The sequence below is a fragment of the Leucoraja erinacea genome, chromosome 24, assembly GCF_028641065.1.
Source record: "Leucoraja erinacea ecotype New England chromosome 24, Leri_hhj_1, whole genome shotgun sequence".
Lineage (NCBI taxonomy): Eukaryota > Metazoa > Chordata > Chondrichthyes > Rajiformes > Rajidae > Leucoraja > Leucoraja erinaceus.
In genome coordinates, this window is record NC_073400.1 from 14784346 (window position 1) to 14808871 (window position 24526).

The 24526-nt window shown below is 42.4% G+C and overlaps 1 protein-coding gene across 2 annotated transcripts in view; it reads right to left on the reverse strand.

Annotated features, from left to right (window-relative positions):
* The window catches only part of LOC129708663 (metabotropic glutamate receptor 4-like), a 780176-nt gene that overhangs the window by 413330 nt on the left and 342320 nt on the right, over window positions 1–24526 (reverse strand). For both annotated transcript variants that reach the window (XM_055654562.1, XM_055654563.1), the window contains 2 exons: window positions 21336–21471; window positions 19908–20062 (listed from right to left, as the gene is read on the reverse strand). In XM_055654562.1, the coding sequence (XP_055510537.1) occupies window positions 19908–20062; window positions 21336–21471 (291 nt within the window). The remainder of the gene's footprint in view (window positions 1–19907; window positions 20063–21335; window positions 21472–24526) is intronic.

A 24526-nucleotide genomic window follows, 5' to 3' on the forward strand; every position in this document is an offset into this window, starting at 1 on the left:
GGGACATGGGGAAAAAGCAGGAAAGGGGTACTCATTTTGGATGATCAGCCGTGATCGTATTGATGACGGTGCTGGCTCGAAGGGCCGAAGGGCTTACTTCTGCACCTATTTTCTATGTTTCTAATACTTTCCAGTTCATGTGATTCCAGTTCAGAATTAGGCCCTTCGGCCCATTGAACCTACTCCGCCCTTCAATCACGGCTGATCTATCTTTCCCTCTCAATCCTATTCCCCTGCCTTCTCCCCTAAACCCTGACACCAGTACTGCTCAATAATCTAACAATCACTGCCTTCAAAATATCCATTGAATATTCCAGTGTTTTTGCTCTCCACCGCACGCCCCCCGCTTCCCTCACCCACCCCTCCCTTTGCATTAATCTCCATAAATAATTCATGACTTGGAAGTCATTAGATTCTCCGATCACATGGGGATTTGAAGTTGGGCTCAGACTCTTCTGTTCTGACAACCACACAGAGGGACTTCCAGCAGATGTTGCTGGGAGCTATCACATTTTCTCTTCTGTTATCCAGAGGCTGATTGCAACACTTGTCATTGCTCGTAACTAACTCGAGGGTAGATGAAAGATCAAACAGACTTGATGCAGCTTATCTGCTCATTCAGATAATGCACAAGAGTGAGATTCTGGCTGGTGTGATATCAAGACATTTAATTTGAATAGCCAGTAATTAATTTTGCCAGTAACTCAATAACATAAATTAAAGCTGATTGCAAAATATAAATTAACTGTTAGGAATCAAGTTCCAAACTTTGCAAAGCTAACGATAACTGAATACTCACACATGGAAATACATTAGCAATATATACATGTACACTGCCATTTAATAATTATTCATATTTTCCCTTAAAAATATTTTTTCCATTAAAAATATGTATATTTATTAAGTGAGGCGAGGCAGCATCTCTGGAGAAAAGAAATGGGTGATGTTTCGGGTCGAGACTCTTCTTCAGACTGAAGAAGAGTCTCGACCCAAAAGGTCGCCCATACCTTCTCTCCAGAGATGATGTCTCACCCGCTGAGTTATTCCAGCATTTTGTGTCTACTTATGATCCCGATGATATCTCACCCTCCAGCCTTTTGTATCTACTTTTGATTTAAACTAACATTTGCAGTTCTTTCTTGCACATACATGTCTTGGCATCATGTTCACCACAGACATTGTGAGCCAAAACGCCTGTTCCTGTGCTGCACTGTTCCATGTTCTCAATGATTCACTGATTGAGTGTGAGTGTCAGGAAGTCATGATATAACTTTAGAGGACTGGCTAGGCCACATTTGGAGCTATGTGCAACATTTTGCGAGCATTTCTGCTCATCGCATTACTGGAAGGACGTGGAGGCTATGATACTTTATTGTCACATGTATCTGGGTTCAGTGAAATAATTTGTTTTACATCCAACCTGGTAAAATTATACAGTAGACCTTACATATGCAGTAAACAAGTGTCGCCTCGTTTTCGCTGCAGGTTTCTGCTTGCAACAGGTTTCTTCCCAACTCACCAAATCACATCATGAACTAAAATTATAAAATCTACGTTAGTTCTTGAGTTTTTATTGACTTTTAGTAGTCAGGCACACTTCATATTTTTATTTTTTGGGACATGTGCAATTATAGTGAATCAAAGAGGATTGAATGGCAATTTGCTCTCTGTGTCTCTGTTATTCATGCATTATTCCCTGAGCTTGATAACCTATCATATGTAAAACATTGACTCCTCTGTGCCTTTTAGGTTTAAAGAGTCCCATAATAATATTCTAGTTACTATGATCTAATACAATGCAATATTTAGGGGGCCAATAGATAATATTCACAGAAAATGGAATATTATAACATTATTTAAACAGATTGTGTATTTATGAACTGTCACGATTCAAGTGTTAAAAGACTAATTTTAGCAGTTCTTGAGGCAATGTATACCACGATATGTATTCCAATATCATGAATATTAGATTATCCTCTACCTTTACATGAACACTATCCCTAATTAGATGTGCTACTGAAATGCATCAGACAGTTTATTCCTGTAAAACCCTGAATCTGCTGGGTAATAGCCTTGCAATTGACAGGAAATTCCAAGCAAACGCTCAACAAAATGATATGCGTTTTTACTGTTAACCTGCAGTTACTTCTCACTTTTTTTTGTTCCAATCATACAGTGTGGAAACAGGCCCTTCGGCCCAACTTGGATTTTAGAAATTTAATTAAAGTGCCTTTGTCCTTTAGGTTTGTACTTCTAAGAGTGATTTACTGCTGGTTAATTTGAACTGCAAACCCAGAGAATGCCCTTGAAGGTAGTCTCTATCAAAAGCTACAAATATGTTGTCCAGCACCCAATGTTTGCCTGAAATGCTTGCAGGGTGAATGATTCCAGTGACAGAATTGGGAAGCATGTTCTCACACATTTACGTTTAAGTTGAAGGTTAGAGATACAGCGTGGAGACAGGTCCTTTGGACCACCGAGTCCCCGCCGACCAGCGATCACCCTTTCATACTAGTTCTATCCGAGGCACTGGGGAAAATTTACAGAGGACAATTAGCCCGCAATCTTGCACGTTTTTAGAAGGTGGGAGGAACCAGAGCACCTGGAGAAAGCCCACGCGGTCACAGGGAGAACGTACAAACTCCGTACAGAAAGCACCCATAGTCAGGATCGAACCCGGGTCTCTGACGCTGTGAGGCAGAAACTGTACCGCTGCTCCACCTGTATTAGTAGTAGTCAGAGTGTACAGATCATGAAATGTGTGAATGGATGCCTCTAACTTAAAACTTGCAGATTCAGCCAAAGCCATGTGGATCCAGTATTTAGCAGCAGGAAACCTTCACTCCAACTAATTGCTCACGGATTACTTGGTTGATTTACATAGTGATGGGTTTAAGACGCTGTTTGTTGTGCCCAAAGCTTGTGACAGTTGTTCCTGAAGGGGCAGAGTCACTTTAACTAAAAGCAATTGTGTTTATAGACAACATTGCTCTGATTACCATTTCCCTAGGACTAGAATTAGATTAGGGCCAGTAGACGACATCGTCGGGAGCTCGCAGGTCACAGGTTGGTGACCTGTTTTTCCGGAGCTCCCACAACAACAGCTTTGCCCGCTGGACTAGAGGGCGGCAGCTTCGGCAACTTCGACCACCCCGGGCCGCGGAGTTTGAACCGGCCCATTTGCGGAGCTCGGATTCAGCCACGGGACTTGCTCACCATCACCCGGCGGGGTCACAACATCGGAGGCCTGGATTGCCTCAGCGCAGAGAGAGAGCAGAGAGCAAGGAGGGAAGAGACAATTACTTTGGGACTTTAAACTGTGTTGAGTGTTTGTTTTGTTATTTATTCTATGTTATGACTGCAGGCTAAACCAATTTGTTGCACTGAAAAGTGCAATGGCAATACAATTGAATCTAATCAAATCTAATTAGGACAAAAAGGAATGTGTGCATAGAGCATTCAGTCTGAAGAAAGGTTCGGACCCGAAGTGCTGAAGTGGATAACCTAACATTTTCCCACCTTTTGTAACTGGTAGCACATGATCAAACAAGGAACCCGAGTGCACAGTGGGAGCATGTCTATGTCCCTTTATCATCTTTATGTCGTGATGGTCCTATTGCCAAAACAGTCATGATGCATCAATTGTATACGGAGGAACTGCATTTGCAGGTTCACACCGGAGAGACACAATATGCTAGAGTAACAGCAGGTCAGGCAGCATCTCTGGAGAAAATGAATCGATAGAAAAAAATCTTCTTCAGTCGGAAGAAGGGTCTGGATCCGAAATGTCATCTATTCCATTTTTCCAGAGATGTTGCCTGACCTGCTAAGTTACTCCAGCATTCTCTCATGAAGCATCAATTGGTGTGTCTTCAATACTTCACTGACCACATTAAACCAAAGGGTGACTACTGATAGAGCAGAGCCATCCACTATTCATCTGAACCTTGACTGATGTTTATCATGTGAACACGAAGGAAAAAGATGCATAATGGAGGCTGTGTTGCTGTTTGAACGTCTGGAAACAGAATTGCTGCCTGCAAGCAATGCTTGATGTACAGAACTGAGGGATCCTTGTAAGCACCGTGGTTCACATACAAGGTTTGCTTTGGGTCCGTGTGTGCTGTAAAATGGCACAGCTTTGTGGGCTCAGCTCTTGCCGATGGCAGGAAACCAGCAGGAAGAAGGGAAATAAAGAGGAAGATTTGGGAGAAAAAAGAGAGGAGATGGAAGGGGCAGAAGAGGACAACTAAGAAAATAGGAAAAGTTAACGTGAGAAGGAGGAAAAAGTGCTACAGTAACTCAGCGAGTCAGGCAGCATCACTGGAGAATGTGAATAGGCGATGTTTCGGGTTGGGACATTTCATCTGAAGAAGGGCCCCAACCTGAAACGTCACCTATTCATTTTCTCCAGAGATGCTGCGTGACCTGCTGAGTTACTCTGGTAGTTTATGTCCTTTTCTCCACTTCTTTATTTCTACAAAGTTAATGTTAGGTTTATTTCAGGAAGGCCAATGAAAGAATGTCTCAACATGTTGCACCTGTATGTTGCATAATCCACTTCACTGCACCCTTTCCAGCTTGACAACATATTTCCTATAAAAGTGTGAGCAAAACAGTGGACTCACACCACACTGGCCTTACGCTCATCTCACTCCTGACTTTTTTTTCTCATTTATTATATTGTTTACAGAATACCATATTTACATGTTCTGTTGTGCTGCTGCAAGTAAGAATTTCATCACTCTCTCTGGGACAATATGACAATAAAACATCCTTCACATTAAATTGGTAATGGAAACCATAGAGTTACCAAATGAGTGAATACTGCTTATACTGTTAAATATAACAACACCATTGACTTTCTTCAAACCTAACTATAATTAGAGTTCCAAAGACATTTGCCGTGAATCCGCATCAAAGGTTATTATGGTCATGATATGGGTGGCAGCATCTTTGTGAAGAGCGAAGAGAGGCTGGCTAATAGAAGACAGAGGACAGGCACAAAACGCTGGAGTCACCCAGCAGGTCAGGCAGCATCTCCAGAGAAAAAGAGGAGGTGACGCTCTGGGCCAGAACTCTTCTTCAGACTAACAGAATAGTTTTGTGTTTTGATTAGCGTGATGTAACAAATGGTGTGTCAAATGAATTGGTGCTGGGGCCGTAACATTTCATAATGTAGATTCAGCAAGTAATTGGAAAAGCTGTGTGAATGTCATAATTTCATGCAAGGAGAATTATATACTAGCGTGGGTTGTTCTTGCTTCATTTATGTAGGTCACTTGTTTCACTGCATTTGGGTTAGAGCCATAGAGCACAGAAACAAGCCCTTCAGCCCAACTCATCCATACTATCTACGCTAGCCATATTTGCCCGTTTCACCCATATTCTCAAAAGCTTTTCTATTCATGTGCATCGTCTACTCTTTGATTCAATCATGGCTGATCTATCTTTCCCTCTCAACCCCATTCTCCTGCCTTCTCCCCATAACCCCCGACACCCGTACTAATCAAGAACATTTAAATGCTGCTATTGCTATTATTAATAAATGATGAAAGACCTGAATAGAGTGGATGTGGAGAGGATGTTTCCACTAGAGGGAGAGCCTGGGACTAGAAGTCATAGACTCAGAATAAAGGACGTACCTTTAGGAAGGCGATGAGAAGGAATCTCTTTAGTCAGAGTGTTTTGAATCTGTGAAATTCATTGCCACAGACGGCTGTGAAGGCCAAGTCATTGGGTATTTTTAGGGTGGAGATTGATAGATTCGTGATCAGTAAGGGCATCAGAGGCTATTCGGTGAAGGCTGGAGTATAAAGTTGACAGGGGAAAATAGATCAGCCATGATTGAATGGGGGAGTAAGTACACTTGATGGACCGAATGGCCTAATTCTGCTCCTATAACTTATGACATTGTTATTGTGCACATTATTGGTGCCATTTATGGGAAGAATGAATTTTGTTGGAAGCAGCAGTTTTCCAGAGCACTACCTGGAATGGACAGGTTGGTTTATGAGAAAGATTGGACCAGTTAATAGAACTTCAAACAAAGAACAATACAACACATTTGGTCCACGATGTTTGTGCCTAACGTGATGCCAAACTCAACTAATGACTTCCGTCTGCATATGATCCTAATCCCTCCATTCCCTGCATATCCATGTATCTACCTAAAAACCTTCCACAACCACCCCTAGCAGCGCATTCCAGGCACCCACCACACTCTGTGGTAGAACCTTGCTCCACACATCCACTTTAAACTTTCCCTCACTAACCTTAAGGCCCTGTCCCACTTTCCCGAGTTACTCATAAACTCTCCCGAGTTTTCTCCTTGATTCGAACTCGGGGAATGTCGGGAGCGAGCTCGTAGGTGTCCGTAGATGTTTTGTAGCGGCTCGTAATGCCATCCATATGAACTCAGGGCATCAGGTATGAGCATCGACATATGACAACATGATGTACACTGTTTTCATAGACTTTTAGTTTTGGTTGCAGATACAGCATGGAATCAGGTCCTTCAGCCTGCTGAGTACATGTTGTCCATCGATCACCCATCAACACTAATTTAATGTTATCGCACTCTCATCCACTCCCTACACGCTGAGAGCAATTTCCAGACGCCAGTTTACCTACAAACACACATATATTCGGGATGTGAGAAGAACCAGGAGGAAACCCATGTAGTCACAGAGAGAACGTGCAGATTCCACACAGACAGCACCCGAGGTCGGGATCGAACCCGGGTCTCTGGTGCTGGGAGGCAGCAGCTCCACCAGCTGCGTCACTGTGGCACTTAAGACTTAGTGCATGAGGGCAACCTGCCTTAGATACAACAAATGATGCTGTGCGTCTGTGAACTCGAGCTGTATATATCTGAATTAATTGAAAGCAAACAGTCACTACTAAGCTTTAAATCCACGGTATCCCTGTCACATTGTATGAACCAATGCCATCTAGAGCAGATCTATATTCTAGCCACAGAGAAATCTTTGTGTCTGTCAAAACGAATAAGTGACTAATTCCTTGCACACCATAAGCTCGAATGCAGCTCAAAGATTAAAACGACTTCCACCTGACTACAAAATGCCACATAACAACTAGCTGACAAGCCAAGGGAAAAACCATAGCAGCTATCTTTCAACTGAAACCATAAAAGCAGAGTCTGTTGAGTGATAGATGTTATGCGCAAGAATACATATATTTTTTTACACAATTTAAGTCGGAAAGATTTACGGGAATGTTGCCAGGACTCAAGGGCCTGAGCTACAGGGAGAGGTTGGGCAGGCTAGTACTTTATTACTTGTAGTTCGGGAGGATGAGGGATGCTCTCATAGAGGTGTACAAGGTCAGGAGAGGAATAGACAGGGTAAATGTGCAGTCTTTTTCCCATAGTAGGGGAATCAACAACCAGAGGACAGATTTGAGGTGAGGCGAGGTGGGTGGGGAGGAAGATTTAATAGGAACCTGAGGAGCAATTTTTTTCACACAAAAGGGTGGTGGGTATATGGGACGAGGTGCTTGTTTCCTTTAGATTTAGTTTGAATAGTAGATTAGTTGCAGGAGAGATGGGTAATTGAGGTAAAATGCATTCTGTGATGGTTAGCCAGAGATGGTTACTAGAATAAGTCCAATCATGGATTATGAAATGTGCAGGTGCAGGATGTTGGGACATTATTTTATTGGCCTTCTTGAAATAAACCTAACATTAACTATGTAGAAACAAGGAAGTGCAGTTGTTGGTTTACCCGACAAGACACACAGTTCTGAAGTTACTCAAGAGGTCAGGCAGCATTTCTGGAGAAAAAAACACATGTAAAAAACACAGGTACCCGGATAGGATATGTTTAGAGGGATATGGGACAAATGCAGGCAGGTGGGACTAGTGTAGATGGTGCATGTTGGGTGGCATGGGCAAGTTGGGCCGAAGGGCCTGTTTCTATGCTGCACAACTCTATGACACTGTTACATAACAATGCACCGGAGCTTAGACAACTGAGAAGCAATTGAGTGGACATTGCCACAATGTATGCGCAATGTTACATGACAATCTACAGCAGCTTTCAGGTGAACGAGGCTTTAGCATTGCCAAGTCGAGATCTCCAAGCCTCCAGAACCCACCAACAACCTGCCCTCAAATCACATTCTTATCGATGAGGTGAGCCCTCCCAGTAAAGAGCCATCTCTCAGATGATCAACAAGATCCAACGCAGCATGAAGTCTTCGACTGCAGATTGAAATCCGACTCCACCAGAATTACACATTTACTTGTGGACTGCTGGATTGCCAAAAAAAAACAAAGCACTAGAGTAACTCAGCGGGTCAGGTGGCATCTGTGGAGAACATTGACATGTGATGTTTCTGGTTGGGACCCTACTTCAAGCTTCCCCTGAAGAAGAAGGGTGTCACCCTGAAACGTCGCCCATCCATGTTCTCCTGAAATGTTGCCTGACCCGCTGAGTTACTCCAGCACTTTGTCCTTTTTACTTATTTACTTACCTATTACAGAAAAAACTATGTAATCGATAGGGTACAAGCTAGATGAAAGGAAAGCAATTCCATGAATCCCAATCCTCTTCTTATTCCTTTGCATCCCTTTCTGAATGCTCCATCTGCTCACCCTTTGATCGTTTTGCAGTTGACCAGACTGGAGGTAATTTCCATTGTCCATCTAACCCATCAACAAATCAGGGTTCACCCACCCAGGGTACCCACACTGTCACCTACAGAACATGCAAATTCCACACAAACCGTATCGAGGTCTGGTTCGAGTTTAAAATCACTTGGACCAAAAGAAACTTAAAGTACAAGAGAAAATGTTGGCCCTGATTCCCCGTGATGGCTTTGAAAGAAAGCCACAGTGTTTCCCATAGCTTTTCAAAAGAGTACTGCTGGAAGTTTTACAACCTCACGTACTTCAACAACACTTTCAAAATTATGGAATCACTTTTCACCACCTTCCAGGCAAAGAGCGAGAAAAAATTGTTCTCATTTCCCCACTAAATCTTCTGCCAATGATTTAAAATGTGTTATTGACCCAGTCACCCAGAGGGGCCAAATTTCCTCCATCTAAATCATCAAAACCACTTATCTGCTTGAAAACCTCCATTAGGTGGGACTATTAACATTTGCCACTCCAAGGTAGAAGGCATTGACTTTTTCAATCTCGCTTCATCACTCAATTCTCTTGTGCATCCTTTCTTTACAATGTATGTTATTTCCAACAATTGATTCCACCAAATTCAATTACTATGCTGTTAGGATAATATATAATAGAACTAGTACTGGTGAACAATAGTGAATTTCTAGATGACTAGTTTTATCCACATTTCACATTCCTTTTCGAACTGAACTCCATATGGAGATCAGAACCATACATGGTATCCAAATTGGGATCGAACCAACATTCAATTTGTGTTTAAAATCATTGGAATTAGATTTAGGTTTATTATTGTTACGTGTTTCGAGGGAGAGTGAAAAGCTTTGGTTTGCATGCTATCCAATAGGATCACATAATTTAACTTTAATTCCCAATCTTTTCTAATAATCTCTTTTACAAAGGAGTGATCGACAGAGAGTGGTAGACATTGCTCAGTCCATCATAGGCCCTGCTTCAAAACGCTAGCCAATATCACCAATAACCCACACCACACCGGCCACACTCTCAATTCACTCCTACCATCAGGAAGAAGGTCCAGGAGTCCCTAAACCGTGACCTCCAGGTACAAAAACAGCTTCTTCCCAGCAACCATCAGGCTCTTGAACATTGCACAACACTAACCTCCAACTATGATCTTTTATGGACCGTGTCTTTAGTTACACTGTGGACTTCAGCTTTGCACTATTATGGTTACCTACCATTACAGTTATTCAAGTTTTGTATCATTAATTATTATATACTTATCTGTGTGTTTTGCATCGACAAATCTGTAAAGCTGCAGCAAGTAAGAATTCCATTGGCCTGTTGCTAGTACATATGACAATTAGACGTTTAGTTTAGTTTAGTTTAGAGATGCAGCATGGAAACTGGCCCTTTAACCCACCAAGTCCCCTTCAACCAAGGATCACCTGTACATTAGTTCTATGTTATCCCAGTTTCGCATCCGACACGCGAGGGTGCAATTTGATAAAGCCAATTAACCAACAAACCTTTACATCTTTAGAATGTGTGAGTGAACCAGAGCACCAGGAGAAAGCCGACACGGTCACTGGGAGAACGCACAAACTTCGCACAGGCCTGGGTTAAATCCTGACTACAGGTGCTGTCGGCGCGGAGTTTGTACGTTCTCCCCGTGACCGCGTGGGTTTTCTCTACGGTGCTCCGGTTTCCTCCCAAACTCCAACAAAGTACAGGTTTGTTGGTTAATTGGCTTCGATAAAAATTGCGAACTTTTATGTTTCCCCTAGTGTGTAAGGTAATGCTAGTGTACAGGGATCGCTGGTCAGCATGGACTCGGTGGGCGTGGGCTGAAGGGCCTGTATCTCTAAGCTAAACTAGACAGCACCCGTAGTTGGATCGAAGCTGGGTCCCTGGCACTGTAAGGTAGCAGCTCTACCACTGTGCCACCCCCTACATTCTTGACTCTCTTGTATCACTTGGCCTTCTGACTGAACATTTTCAATTCACTGATGTATATTCTAGTCTTTATATTCTGGTGTTAATAGTGATGTATATTCTGGTTCTGACATGTGCCATGAGTCAGATGTGTGCACATTAGGTTTGAGTGATCTGCAGGTCTTGGCAGGGGGAGCACTGTTGGTTTCCACCAGAACTCTCCCCATCAAACTCTTTATATTTTCCTTTACTCTTTTGTCCTGCAGTTACATTTAACAATCTACTTCACTGCTCCTCAGTTCTGTCTGTTCCAATGAAAATCCCAGTGATTAATTCGCTTTTTTAAAGCATAGCGGACGAGAGTGGCCACTTTATCCGTGACATGTTTACAATTTTTTAACGCAAAATGTATATTTTGGTTTGACAACAAAATCTACTTACAACCCTGGTAAAAAAAAGTTCACCAATAATCCACCCAATAGTAAGTTGATACGTTATCGACTTGAGCATGAAACTATAATGAGTTGAGAATGCAATTTTAAGTTAACTTAACTGTGATTAGAAAAGTTAATCTCAAGGAATTAGTTTAATTTAGCAACATGTCTGGCACATATATTACAGACCCATTCCTATGCTGTACTGTTCTATGTTCTCCACTTACTCACAGAAGGAGGAGAGTGCCTGGAATATGTTGTCAAGGGTGGTGGTTAATGCAAAGACAATAATGGCATTTAAGAGAGATTTTTGGGTAGGCACCTAGATATGCAGGGATTGGAGGGATATAGATTACGTGTAAACGGATAAGAGTTGGGCTTGGCATCATGCTCGGCACAGAGATTGTGGGCCGAAGGGCCTGTGGTGATTGAGGCAAATATGATAGTAGCATTTAAGACTTTTGAATAAGCATTTGGGTATGCAGAAAATGGTAAGATGATGTGAATTATGTGCAGGCAGCTAAGAATTGGTTTGGCATTACGTTTGGCGTAGATTTAGACTTTAGACAAGAGATACAGTGCAAAAACAGGCCCTTTGGCCCATTGAGTGCACGCCGACCAGCGATCATTCCGTACACCAGCACTATTCTAGACACGGGATAATTTACGATTTCTACTGGTCAATTATCCTACAAACCTGTACGTCTTAGTCACAGGGACAGCACCCGTAGTCAGGATTGAACCTGGCTCTCTGACAATGTAAGGCAGCAGCTCTACCGCTGCGCCGCTGTGCCACCCAGATATTGTGGGCCCATGGGCCTGTTCGAGTGGGAAATGTCTTCAACACAGCATTAGTTGCAATATTTTTTAATTTCAGTATTTAGCGGTAATTTCCATCCAACTAATATTTGCCCTTTTCTGTAGTAAGGTTTTATTTGGGGTTAAAAAAAATCTCTCAATGTAAGCTCAATGCTGCTGTCTGTCCATGAAATGAAACAAAATGACTTGAGGGAAGAAGAGTAACTTCCATAGTGAACTTAACACAAAACCTGATGATTGTTAGTTTAGCTTTATTCCTAAGTACTTGCTTCATTGATCTGCGGCAGTAGGTGGAGAAAAAGGAAGATTTCAGTACAGTTTGACCCAGACTACAACAGTCATTCTGTGAAAGAAATGGAAAGCTAATCAATTTTATCACACATTAACCTGCCATTGTTAGCAATTCAATTTTGTTGTAGAATAGAAGTAGTTTTGAACTTTAAATTGGAATTCACATGGTGGATGGCTTCAGGCACAATTCAGAACTTGGTAGTCACAGCAGGAAGCCAGTATACTATCTCCACTATGAGCATGTGAAGCCTCAAGAGAAATGAATGACTATCTTTAAACAGCACATGTAAGGAATGTGGGGAATGAGTTGAGAATCCAATTGTCATAATGCAGTGCTGTTAACTGTGATTAAATGGAAGATTAATCAGTCACAATAGTCACTTGCAATATTAATGCAAAGATCAAAGCTGGAATTAGTCATACAGCACGGAAACTGGTCTGGGCCAACTTATTCAAACCAACTGCCAAGGGTGTCAGGGGTTATGCGACAAAACCAGGAGAAAGGGGTTGAGAGGGAAAGATAGATCAGCCATGACTGAATGGCACGGTAGGCTTGATGGGCCATATGGACTAATTCTGCACCTAGGACTTATGAGCTTATGGACAAAGATGGCCCATCTACAGTGGTATCATCTGCCTTTGTTTGGCCGATTTCCCTCCAAACCTTTCCTATCCATGTACCCGCCCAAATATCTTTTAAATGTTGTTACAGTATCTGCTTCAACTACCTCCTCTGGCAGCTAGTTCCACATACCCCCACCATCTGGTGGAAAATATTACCTCTCAGGTTCCTATTAAATGTTTCCCCTCTCACCTTAAATCTTTTAAACATATATCATCGCAACTTATCATTTTAAAATATTACTAATCAAGAGTAAACCTGGTGAGCAATTGATTGTGCCAAGTTTTCAAATGAGAGAAATGAAGATAGATTTATATGGAATTTTGAATAACCTTTAAAGCACACAAATCACTAGATCTAAGGCCAGATGGTAATGCTCTACACGAGATTCCATGAAGTAATTGCTATGTTGGAAGATGCAGCTTTGAAACAGGCTTGACGGCCCACCGAGTCCAGGCCGTCCAACGATCACCTGCTCACACTAGTTTTATGTTATCCCACTATCTCTTCCACTCCCTGCAAATTATGAACATTTTACAGAGCCCAATTAAGCAACGCACCTGCACGTCTTTGGGATGTGGAAGGAAAGCTGAGCACCGAAGGAATCCTATCCGGTCACAGGGAGAACGTGCAAACTCCACCCAGGCTGCACCTGAGGTCAGGATGAAACACAGGTCTCTGGCACTGTGAAGTAGCGGTCGAGTTGCTGTCTTACAGCACCAGAGACCCGAGTTTGATCCTGACCACAGGTGTGGTCTGTGCAGAGTTTGTGTGTTCTCTTTGCATGCTCCGGTTTCCTCCCACATTCCAAAGACATTCCAAAGACATTCCAAAAATGATTTGTAGGTTAATTGGCTTCTGTAAACTGTCCCTGGTGTATAGGATGTGGAACTGGGATAACATAGAACTAGTATACAGGTGATTATTGGTCGACAAAGGTTTGGGGTGCAGAGGGGCCTGTTTTCATGATGTATCTCTGGCTGATCTATCTCAATGAAAATATACAAAGCAAAGTACAGATGCTGGAAAATCAGAAAGAGGTGGAAAGCTAAGCAGGCATCATCTGTGGCAAGAGTTTGTTAATATTTAAGTCAAGTATCTTTAGTAAGAACTGGGAAAGAGATTAAATGAAAGGTAGTTTTAACTTACAGAGAAGGCTGCAGGAAATATGGATGGGCCAGGTGGAATATTTGGTATTGGTTTTGGTTTATTACTGTCATGTGTACTGAGATACAGTGAAAAACTTTTGTGTGAACAGAACAGAAGAGAACAGTACAGCACGGGAACAGGCCGTTCGGCCCACAATGTCTGTGCCGAACATGTTGCCAAGACTATCCAATGGGCTATCCAATTAAACCAGATCATGCTATACATGAGTAGTCATGCCACACACTGGTGCAACGAGTCAAAAGGAACTGCATATGCTAGAACCTTGAGTAAAACACAAAGTGCTGGAGTAACGCAGCAAGTCAGGCTGCATCTCTGGAGGACATGGAATAAGTGACGTTTCGAGTCGGACCCGAAACATCGTCTATCCATGTCTGCTGAGATGCCATCTGAACTGCTGAGTTACTCCAACGCTTTGTGTTTTAAACAAGTACAACACTTAGTGCAGAGAGGAGGCATAATTGCTCTAGCTTGTCAAACTCCTTTATAGAGCATTATGTTTTGAAAATAAATCTCTTAAAAAGATTCGAAACTAAACACGTCAACCATCCTTTTTTTCCACAAATGCTACCTGACCAACTGAATTACTCCAGCACTTTGTGTCACTCTTTGGTATAAACACGCATCTGCAGTTCCTGGCTTCTACCTTAAAGGAGGAGATTTTCTAGACCATTTTAAAAGGCTTTTAAATGTTCATTACATTTCTATCAGCCCAAAGTCATATGTGAGACAAACCAGCTAAGGACAGCTAAGAAAGGACATTAAGTGAACACTGCAGATTTTTAAACAACTGGGTATTTTCAATAACATTACCACATATACTAAAATGTTAATCAATTGAATTTAAATCGCTCAGCTACCAGGGTGACACAGTGGCGTAGATGGTAGAACTGTTGCCTCACCGCACCAGAGACAGTGGTTCTTTATAATCATGTGTACCAAGGTACAATGAAATTCTATTTTTTGCATACAGATCAGTAAGATTATTGCCAAACATAGGTCCAATCCCCAATTAAGTACAGAATGCACAGAATCGCCCCCACTGAGTCCATATGCAGAAGTCGCCATGTTTTGGCGCCATTTTCACATTCCCAGCTGGAGCTGGTTATAAAGGCCCGTTGCAGCCGTTGCCTTTGACCGTCCCACTCCTCGCCCGGCTACCTTCAGTGTTTGTGTCCCTGGGACACTTCTCACAGCCGACCTTGAGGGTGATGAAAGTAAAAACTCCTTTCCGCCCTTTGTCCAGCTTTCGCCACTGCCGCAGACTCCCGCCACTCACCTCTCCAAGCAGGAGATGAGCATCAGACGAGGCTCCCATTCCAGGCGGTGCTCCCTGTTCCGCAACCGGCGATCCAGACCTGCCTCCTGCCGGGGCATGGCAACGGCACGCAGCCCGTCATGACCTGGGTTCGATCCCGACCTCAAGTGCTGTTCATGTGAAGTTTGCACGTTCTCCCTGTTGGTTTTCATCGAGTGCTCTCACATCCAGTTTTCTCTCACATCCCAGAGATGTGCAGGTTTGTTGATTAAATGCAAGGTCGAACCAAGGTCTACGAGGCTATGAAGTGCAGCGCCACTATTTTAACAATCATCAGCAAACGTCAATGGAAGACATCTTAGAAGGGTTCCGTCCCGAAACATCACCTATCCACATTCTCCAGCGATGCTGCCTGACCTGCTGAGATACACCAGCATTTTGCGTCTTTCAATGGAAGACAATTCCAATTGATCATTTAGTTACAGAACTCAGGTTAGATATTAAAAGAAACAAACGTCTGATGTCTGGACTACACAGTACTTGATCTTCTGTGAGAATTATGGCACAGAACTCCAGATGATAGGAGTAACTGCCAGCTGGATTCCACATTGAGGTAGATAGTCATAGTCATACAGCACAGAGACAGGCCGTTCGGCCCAACCTGCCCATGCTGACCAAGATGCCCCAACTGCACTAGTCCCACCTGCCCATAATCCGACAATATCCCTCTAAACTTCACTGTCCATTTATCTATCCAAATTTATTTTAAATGTTATTATAGCACCTGCCTCAACGACCTCCTCTGGCAGCTCGTTCCATACAAGTGACATTATAAGTTCCTTATACCCACAAATAGTTCCTTGCCCCTCAAATTCCTATTAAATCTTTCCCCTCTCACCTTAAACCTATGTCCTCTGGTTCTTGATTGACCTATTCGGGGTAAAAAAACTGTGCATCTACTTTTCTATTCCCCTCATGATTTTTACACGTCCATAAAATCACCTCTCATCCTCCTAACCTCAAGGAATAAAGTCCTAGCTGCTCAAACTCTCCCTGTAGTTCAGGCCCACAGGTCCTGGCAATTTGGTCGTTTTTATTCTGTAAGTAAAACATGAAAGTGTGCAACCCGACTTCTGTAACTTGAGGGACACTGGTAGCAAATGAATATGAGTATGGATGCATGACGAACATTTTTATTCTGAGTACAAGAGACAACCTTGAACGTGTGATGTGAATATTGCAACATTAGCCTGCTTGAAAATTAAATGCATTGCAGTTTTTTTCAGAAAGCCCACAAAAAAATGTCTTGAAAAACACAGTTAATGAAACACCATCTGTCAGGGACAGCTTCTTCCCAGCTGTTATCAGACAACCTAACCACTCTATCAACAACTAGAATGCAGTCTTGAGCTGCTACCTACCTCATTGGAGACCCTCGGACTATGTGTAATCAGACGCTTCTGGACTTTATCTGCACTAAACAATATTCCCTTTATCCTGTATATTGTTTTTCCACTGGTTAGCAGGCAAACAAAAGCTTATCACTGTACATCGGTACACATGACAATAAATAAAGTTCAGAACCTTCCTTCTTGAAGACCAGTTTTGATGTTACAATACGATCGGACGGATCTGGGGACCGTTGTGGAGCAGAGGGATTTAGGAGTGCAGGTACATAGTTCATTGAAAGTGGCACCACAGGTAGATAAGGTGGTCACAAAGGTTTTTTGCACATTGACTAGTCAGAGTACTGATTGTAGAAGTTGTGAGGTCATGTGGGTGAGGCCCCATTTAGAGTGGTGAGTTCAGTTCTGGGCGCCATGCTATAGGAAAGATGCTGTCAAGCTGGAAAAGGTGCAGAGAAGATTTACGAGAATGCTGCCAGGACTCGAGGGCCTGAGCTATAGGGAGAGGTTTAGTGGGCTAGGATTCTCTTCTTTGGAATGCAGGAGGATGAGGGGTGATCATATAGAGGTGTACAAAATCATGCGAGGAATAGATTGGGTAGACACTCAGAGTTTCTTGCCCAGAATAGTGTAATCAAGAAACAGATGACATAGGTTTAAGGTGAGGGGGGAAAGATTTACTAGGAACCCGAGGGATAACGCTTTCACACAGAGTGTCATGGGTGTACAGAATGTGCTGCTGTAGGAGGTAGTTGAGGCAGGTACTATCACAACGTTTAAGAAATATTTGGATAGGACAGGTTTAGAGGGATATGGATCAAACGCAGGCTGGGGGCACTAGTGTAGATGGGGCATGTTGGTCGTTGTGGGCAAATTGGGCCAAAGGGCCTGTTTCCGCACTGTATGATTCTATACAAGATTCCCGTAGACAATTTCTGCAGGTGATCACTTGTCTGTAACCATAGCGATCTTGATCTATATTATAACTTCTCAAATCCCACAATAGTCAACGTAATTGAGGAACCCAAGTTGACACAACAAATGTAACACGGTGTATGTTGGAAGCAGTGCCAGACGATCCACGCATGTACAAACCATGCTGCTTAATAAAGTAAGGAAAAAAAGACACTAAGTGCTGGAGTAACTCAGCGGGTCAGGCAGCATCTCTGGAGAACATGGATAGGCGACGTTTTGGGTCTTGATCCTTCTTCAGACTGATTGTAGAAGAAAGCAGAACACCCAACAATTAGTCTTGAGAAGAATAATTTTTTTTTAAATTGTAGTTTTAGAGGCACAGCATGGAAACAGGCCCTTTGGCCCACTGATTCCATGTCAACCATCGATCACCCGCTCACACAAGGTGTGTTTTCCCACCCACTTCACTGGGAGCAATTTATAGAGGAAAATTAGCCTACCAGCCGTACATTTTTGGAGGGAGAAAAGCATGAAATGTCAAGCAGCATCTCCAGAGAACATGGAAAGGAGACGTTTCAGGCTGAGATCCTACTTCAGGCTGATTGCTGAACAAAGCAGAACACCCAAAAATTAGTCTGAAGAAGAGTCCTGTTCTCCAGGGATGATGCCTGGCCTGCTGAGTTACTCCAGCATTTTCTGTATTTTTTTGTAAACGAACATCTGCAGTTCCTTGTGTCTGCTTAATAACATGATCCTTTAAAAAAAACAACTTATGTTCATCACAGAATCTTGATTTAGGAATATGCTATAAATGAGAATTGACAATATGAAAAGGAACAGCAGATGTTGGAATCACGGGCAAAACACAAAGTGCTGGAGGAATTCAGTGGATCAGGCAGTATTTGTGGAGGAAAAGGACTGACAACATTTCAGGTCCGGACTCTTCTTCACTCTGATGGACGGTCCTGAACCAAAACCCCATCTGTCCAATCCCTCCACAGATGCTGCCTGACCTGCTGAGTTCCTCCAGCACCTTGTGTTTTGCTGTAAATGAGAATAGAAGTCTACAAAACCTACTGATAAGATGATAAGAACTAGTAGCAGGATTAGGCCATTTGGCCCATTGAGTCTGTTCCGCCATTCGATCATGACTGATTTATTTTTCTTTCTCAACCCCATTCTCTTGTCTTCTCACCATCACCTTTGATGCCCTTACTAACCAAGAACCGGTCAATCTCCGTTTTAAAAATACCCAGTGAATTGGCCTCCACTGTTGGCTGATGCAAAGAATTCCATAGATTCATCACCCTCAGGCTAAAGATATCTCTCCACGTCTCCGTCCTTTTATTCTGAGACTGTGCCCCCTGGTCCTAGACACTCCCACTACAGGAGACATTCTCTCCACATGCACTCTATCTGGGCCTTTAATTATTCGGTAGGTTTCAATGGGATCCGCCCCCCCCTTATCCTTCTAAACTCCAGCGAGTACAGGTCCAGATCCAGGGAAAGAATCAGGGACAGTTTCTTCACAGCTATCATCAGACAAATGAACCATCATATCCACAACTAGAGAGCGTCTTGGGCTATCATCCATCTCATTGGAGACCCTTGGACTATCTTTAATCGTAATTTACTGGAGTTGATCTTACCCGTTATCCTGTATCCATACACTGTGGACGGCTCAAAGGTAATCATGTATAGTCTTTCTGCGGACTGGACAATATGCAACAAAAAGCTTTTGACTGTACCTCGGTACATGTGACAATAAACTAAACTAAGCTAAACAGAGCCATCCAACGCTCATCATACGATAACCCAATCATCCCCTGGATCATTCTCGTAAACCTCCTCTGGACTCTCTCCTAAGCCAGCACATCATTCCTCAGATATGGGGCCCATAACTGCTCACACTATTCCAAATGTGGCCTCAGCCTAATAAAGGAAGTGAAAATATAAAAGAAAGCATGATGATTTCATCTTAATTAAATCACTGGGCCTGTACTCGCAGGAGTTTAGAAGGATGAGACTGAACCTCATTAAAACTTACAGAATAGTGACAGGCCAGAAGAGAGTGAATGGGATGTTTGCAACAGTGTGTGAGCCTAGGACCAGAGGCCATAGCATCAGAATAAAAGGATATATATTTAGAACGGAGATGATGAGGAATTTCTTTAGTCAGAGGGTGTTGAATCTGTGGAATTCTGTTGAGGCCGTCATTTGGTTATTTTTTTATGAAGAGTTTGATAGATTCTTGATTAGTATGGATGTCAGGAATTATAGGGAGAAGGCAGGAGAATGGGGTTGAGAGGGAAATATAGATTATCCATAATTGAGTAGACTTGCTGGGCCGAATGGCGTAATGCTGCTTATGAATTTATTTTGCAAATATGTTGGCATTATTAATAAACAATGAAATGGCAGGTCTAAGGCCAGAGTCTCGCACCTTCAACTGACACCCGTTTGGGAAGGATCGTGACGGCTCCCACTGCCACCTCTTCCTGTCGTAACACCGGCGTGACCTTTGAACCCCAGCTGTCTGACCCAACCCACAGGAAGTGGCCGGTCTGATTGGCCATCTTGGTTGCCTCCAGCACGCGCCTGAATAAGAGGAGAAAAACAGGAAATAAATTACTTTCACGCTTATCGACTGCAAACAACATCCATGGGTGGCACAGAACATAGAAAAAACATTAGGTGCTTGGATGGGAAGGTTTAGAGGGATATGAGCCAAATGCTGGTAAATGGGACTGGTATAAACAGGCCATCTTGGTCGGCAATGATGAATAGGGCCAAAGGGCCTGCTTCCTTGCTACTTGTTCATAAAAATGACATCATGTAGAAACAAGGAACTGCAGATGCTAGTTTATACCAAGGATAGCCACAAAGTGCTTGAGTAACTCAGCAGGTCAAGCAGCACCTCTGGAGAAAAAGGATGGGTGAAGTTTTGGGTTGGTCCCCTTCTTCAGATTCAAGTAGACTGAAGAAGGGTCCAGACCCAAATGTCGCTCATCCTCTTTCTCCAGTGATGCTGCCTGACCCGCTGAGTTAGTCCAGAACTTTGTGTCTATCATGAAACGTACAGGACACGATGACCCTTTGGCCCACAATGTCTGTGCCGAACACGATGTCAAGGTAAAGTAATCTCCTCTGCCTGCACGTAATCCATATCCCTTCATTGCCTCCATATCCACACAACTCCTAAACACCACTATCATATCTCCATCACCAACCCTGGCATCTCATTCCAGACACCCACACTACGTAAAACAAAATCCCACACATCTTCTTTAAACTTTGCCCCTCTTCACCTTAAAGTTATGTCCACTAGTTTTTAACATTTCCATCCTGGGAACAGGGTCTGAATATCAAGCCTATTTATGCCTGTTGTAAGTGCAGATACTCTGTCAGTTCTCCCCTTAAATCTTGGCATTCTGAGAAAATAATCAAAGTTTGGCTAACCCCTCCTTGTAGCAGGGGCGCCATGGAGTAGCTGCCTTACAGTGCCGGAGACCAAGATCAAACTTGAATCCGGGTGCTGTCTTTTATAGAGTTTGCACGTTCTCTCTGTGGCCGAGAGGGATTCTGCCGAGTTTCCCCCCATAATCCAAAAACGAGATGGTTTGTTGGTTAAGTGGCTTCTGTAAATTGTCACATGTGTGTAGGATAGAACTAATGGGTGATCGATGGTTGGCGTAGAATTGCTGTGCTGAGGAGCCATGCCTTAAATTAAACTATTGTGTTCTCTAACCTTTGATATTTTCACCCTGGGAATTATACTTTCCCTGTCCAGTTTGCTCTAACATAAACGTTGCTAACAAATTCAAAGCCTCACAAATTTGATGCTTTGCTCATCTACAGTGTCATGACTTACCTGATGTCATCTTCATTTGCAAATATAATGACGCCTCGTGCATTGGGGGTTTCTAGCAGACGCCTGATAATCTTGGCAAACACTTCACGCTTCGGGTCTCGGGGAATCTTCAGGGACTGGGCCACGCAGACTCCACCTGGAATGAGAGGGTTAAAGGGAAAGGTTGAACTTGGAGAGCGGTATGGATTTGTAAAATACGATGGCGCATGGTAAACTTGGACGGTCATTGTCTCACAGTCAACAAATGTAAAATTATTTCAGTAATCAATGATGTTGGAAAATACTAACACCAGAGCTTGGAGGATAGTTAGAAAAGCAGCAGAATTAACTCTCAGTCTGAAGAAGGGTCGTAACGCAAAATATCACCCATTCCTTTTCTCCAGAGATGCAGTTTGACCCGCTGAGTTACTCCAGATTTTTATGTCTCCCTTCAGTATAAACCAGCATCTGCAGTTTCTTCCTACACATACAGCAAAATTAAACACCCAACTCTTTTATTCAATGAGAATTGGCATGCAGGAGAAAGGGAAAAGTATGGGTTTAGTTTAGTTTAATTTTGAGATACAGTGTGATAACAGGCCCTACGGCCCACCGGGTCCACACCGACCAGCGATCCCCGCACATTAACACTACCCCACACACACTAGGAACAATTTATACATACACACCTGTACGTCTTTGGAGTGTGAATGGGAGGAAACTGAAGATCTCGGAGAAAACCCACGCGGTCACGAGGAGAAGGTACAAATTTGTTACAGACTGCACCTGTAGTTGGGATCGCACCCGGTCTCTGGCGCTGCAAGTGCTGTAAGGCAACAACTCTACCGCTGCATCACCGTGGCCACCAGGGGTTCATTTTAATAATTTTACTATAGTTTAATACCTTAGTGATTTTTAAATGTTGTCATGTAATTGTTATTTTTTTTTTTAATAGTTTTTTTTTTAAATTGTTTACATCTTTAATAATAGTTTAAAATTTTTTTGAATATAAAAATCATCGGAGAATTGTGGGCAGCACAGTGGTGCCGCTGTTAGAGCTGCTGCCTCACAGTTTGCACGTTCTCCCTGTAACCACGTGGTTTTCATTCGGGTGCTCTGGCTTCCTCATGTCCAAAAGAACAATCTATCAGAGTCTTGTGTCTTGTAGCTGATTGAGCAGCTTTACTGGTGTTACAGCACTGCCTTGAATTGGGAATACCAAATGAGTTTCAAATCAATGTATGTGTCTACTTATTTGTACTTGGGGTGCATGATGGCCTTCATTCAATGTCAAAATCATATAGAGTTATAGAGACATACAGCATGGAAACAGACCCTTCAGCCCAACTTGCCCATGCCGACCAACATGCCCCATCTACACTAGTCCCCCCTGCCTGCATATTGCCCATGTCCCTCAAAAATGTTCCTATCCATACACCAGTCCAGATGTTTTTTTTAAATATTATGATAGTGCCCGTCTCTTCTGGCAACTTGTTCCATACATCCACCACTCTTTGTCTGGGTAAAAGAATCAATACCTTAGCTATTCCTCTAATGATCTTATACACCTCTATAAATTCGCCTAAAACATCCTCCTGTGCACCAAGGGACAGAGTCCCAGCCTGCTCAACCTCTCCCAGCAAAGATATTTTAAAGCATTCAGAACTGGTGTTTACTTCAAATCAATAATACATTAGGAATTCCACATATTCATGAGCTGGCCATGGCTCAAAATGTATTACAATACGAAACAATGTCGGCAATGACTTCTTAAAACAGTGGCAGAGTTGTGAATTGTCTTCTTCTGGAAAGTGTTTGGATTATTTTCAGCTAATGACTGCTACCCAGATGGTGTGTTGTGTATTTTCTAAACAATAAAATCTTGCAATGCTTTTGAACAAACAGAAAACAAATGCATCATTTTAACTTTACACTACAGCTCAAGACTGTGTCAGAGGGAATTACATGATAATCCATTATGTTCATAAAAGGCTTTCTCATATTAAGAGATTAATGGAATTAACATTAATTGGAATACAATTATTAATTTTATGATCCTTAGATGCATTATTTGAAATTGAACTCATTATATCTGTCAGCCATCTTGAAGCCTTACACATTATTGAGATTAATTTCAGGATGGATTAATTCTTTTTTTTTTCAAAGTTTTACATCTTTAGAGATATTGCAATACTTTATATGTGCATGTAAAGATTTTCTAGAAAATAATATTTGTGGATGACAAATCGTACAACTTATTACAGAGAACTAACTCTCTCTTTAATCTGAACTCACACATTGGGCAGTAAACCTCTACATTTTAAGAAGTAAGCTTTCCGTAAAGATAGTCAGAACAAGTTTTTACATTTGCCTTTCTGCACAGTTTGGTTTCTACCAGGGCTCTTTTAGATATTGGCATTAAAGCAATAAGTTGCCATTAGGTTGTAGTCAATTTCTGATAACTTGGCCTTGTTTTCTAGACTTAACCTATTACCTGTCCCCAATCCCAGTTCTTAACAAGTTAAAATTCAAGCCATTGCCTAGTAATAGTGTTTTAGTCTCTGGAAATTGGTTTGCAATACTCTCTGTGTCTGAGATAAGTTTTTGTTGACACACAATGTAATGTAATGAGAAATGCCTGCGGCAGTTTGGATATTTTGCTCACAGTGGCATTATCAAAATGATTTCAAACACAAAAATGTCAGAAATACTCAGATGGTCAGGCTGTGGGAAGAAAACAAAGTTAATGTTTCATTTTGAAGACCTTTCATAAGATAAATATCCATTTGTGAACGTTGCAAGAATCTTCCTCAACCCGTGTCTGCCTATTATGGCCTATTGCCTGCCAGACTTGGTCCTCTCATCCTTTGTTCCTTCTTTCTCCTCCCAATCAAAATTGGGTTCAACCCCAAAATGTAGAAACAAAGAACTGAAGATGCTGGTTTACAAATAAATAACATCATGTTGTTTCAATGATTTACAGAATTCAGAGTGCTGTGAAGGATGGCAAACTGGCGCAGCGGTAGAGTTGGTGCATTGCAGCACCAGTGACCCAGATTCGATCTTGACTGCGGCTGTTGTCTGCATGGAGTTAGTACATTCTCCCAGTGACCACATGGGTGCTCAAGTTTCCTCCCACACTCCAACGACATGCAGGTTTGTAGGTTAATTGGCTTCTGTCAGTTGTATAATTGTCCCTAATGTGTAGGATA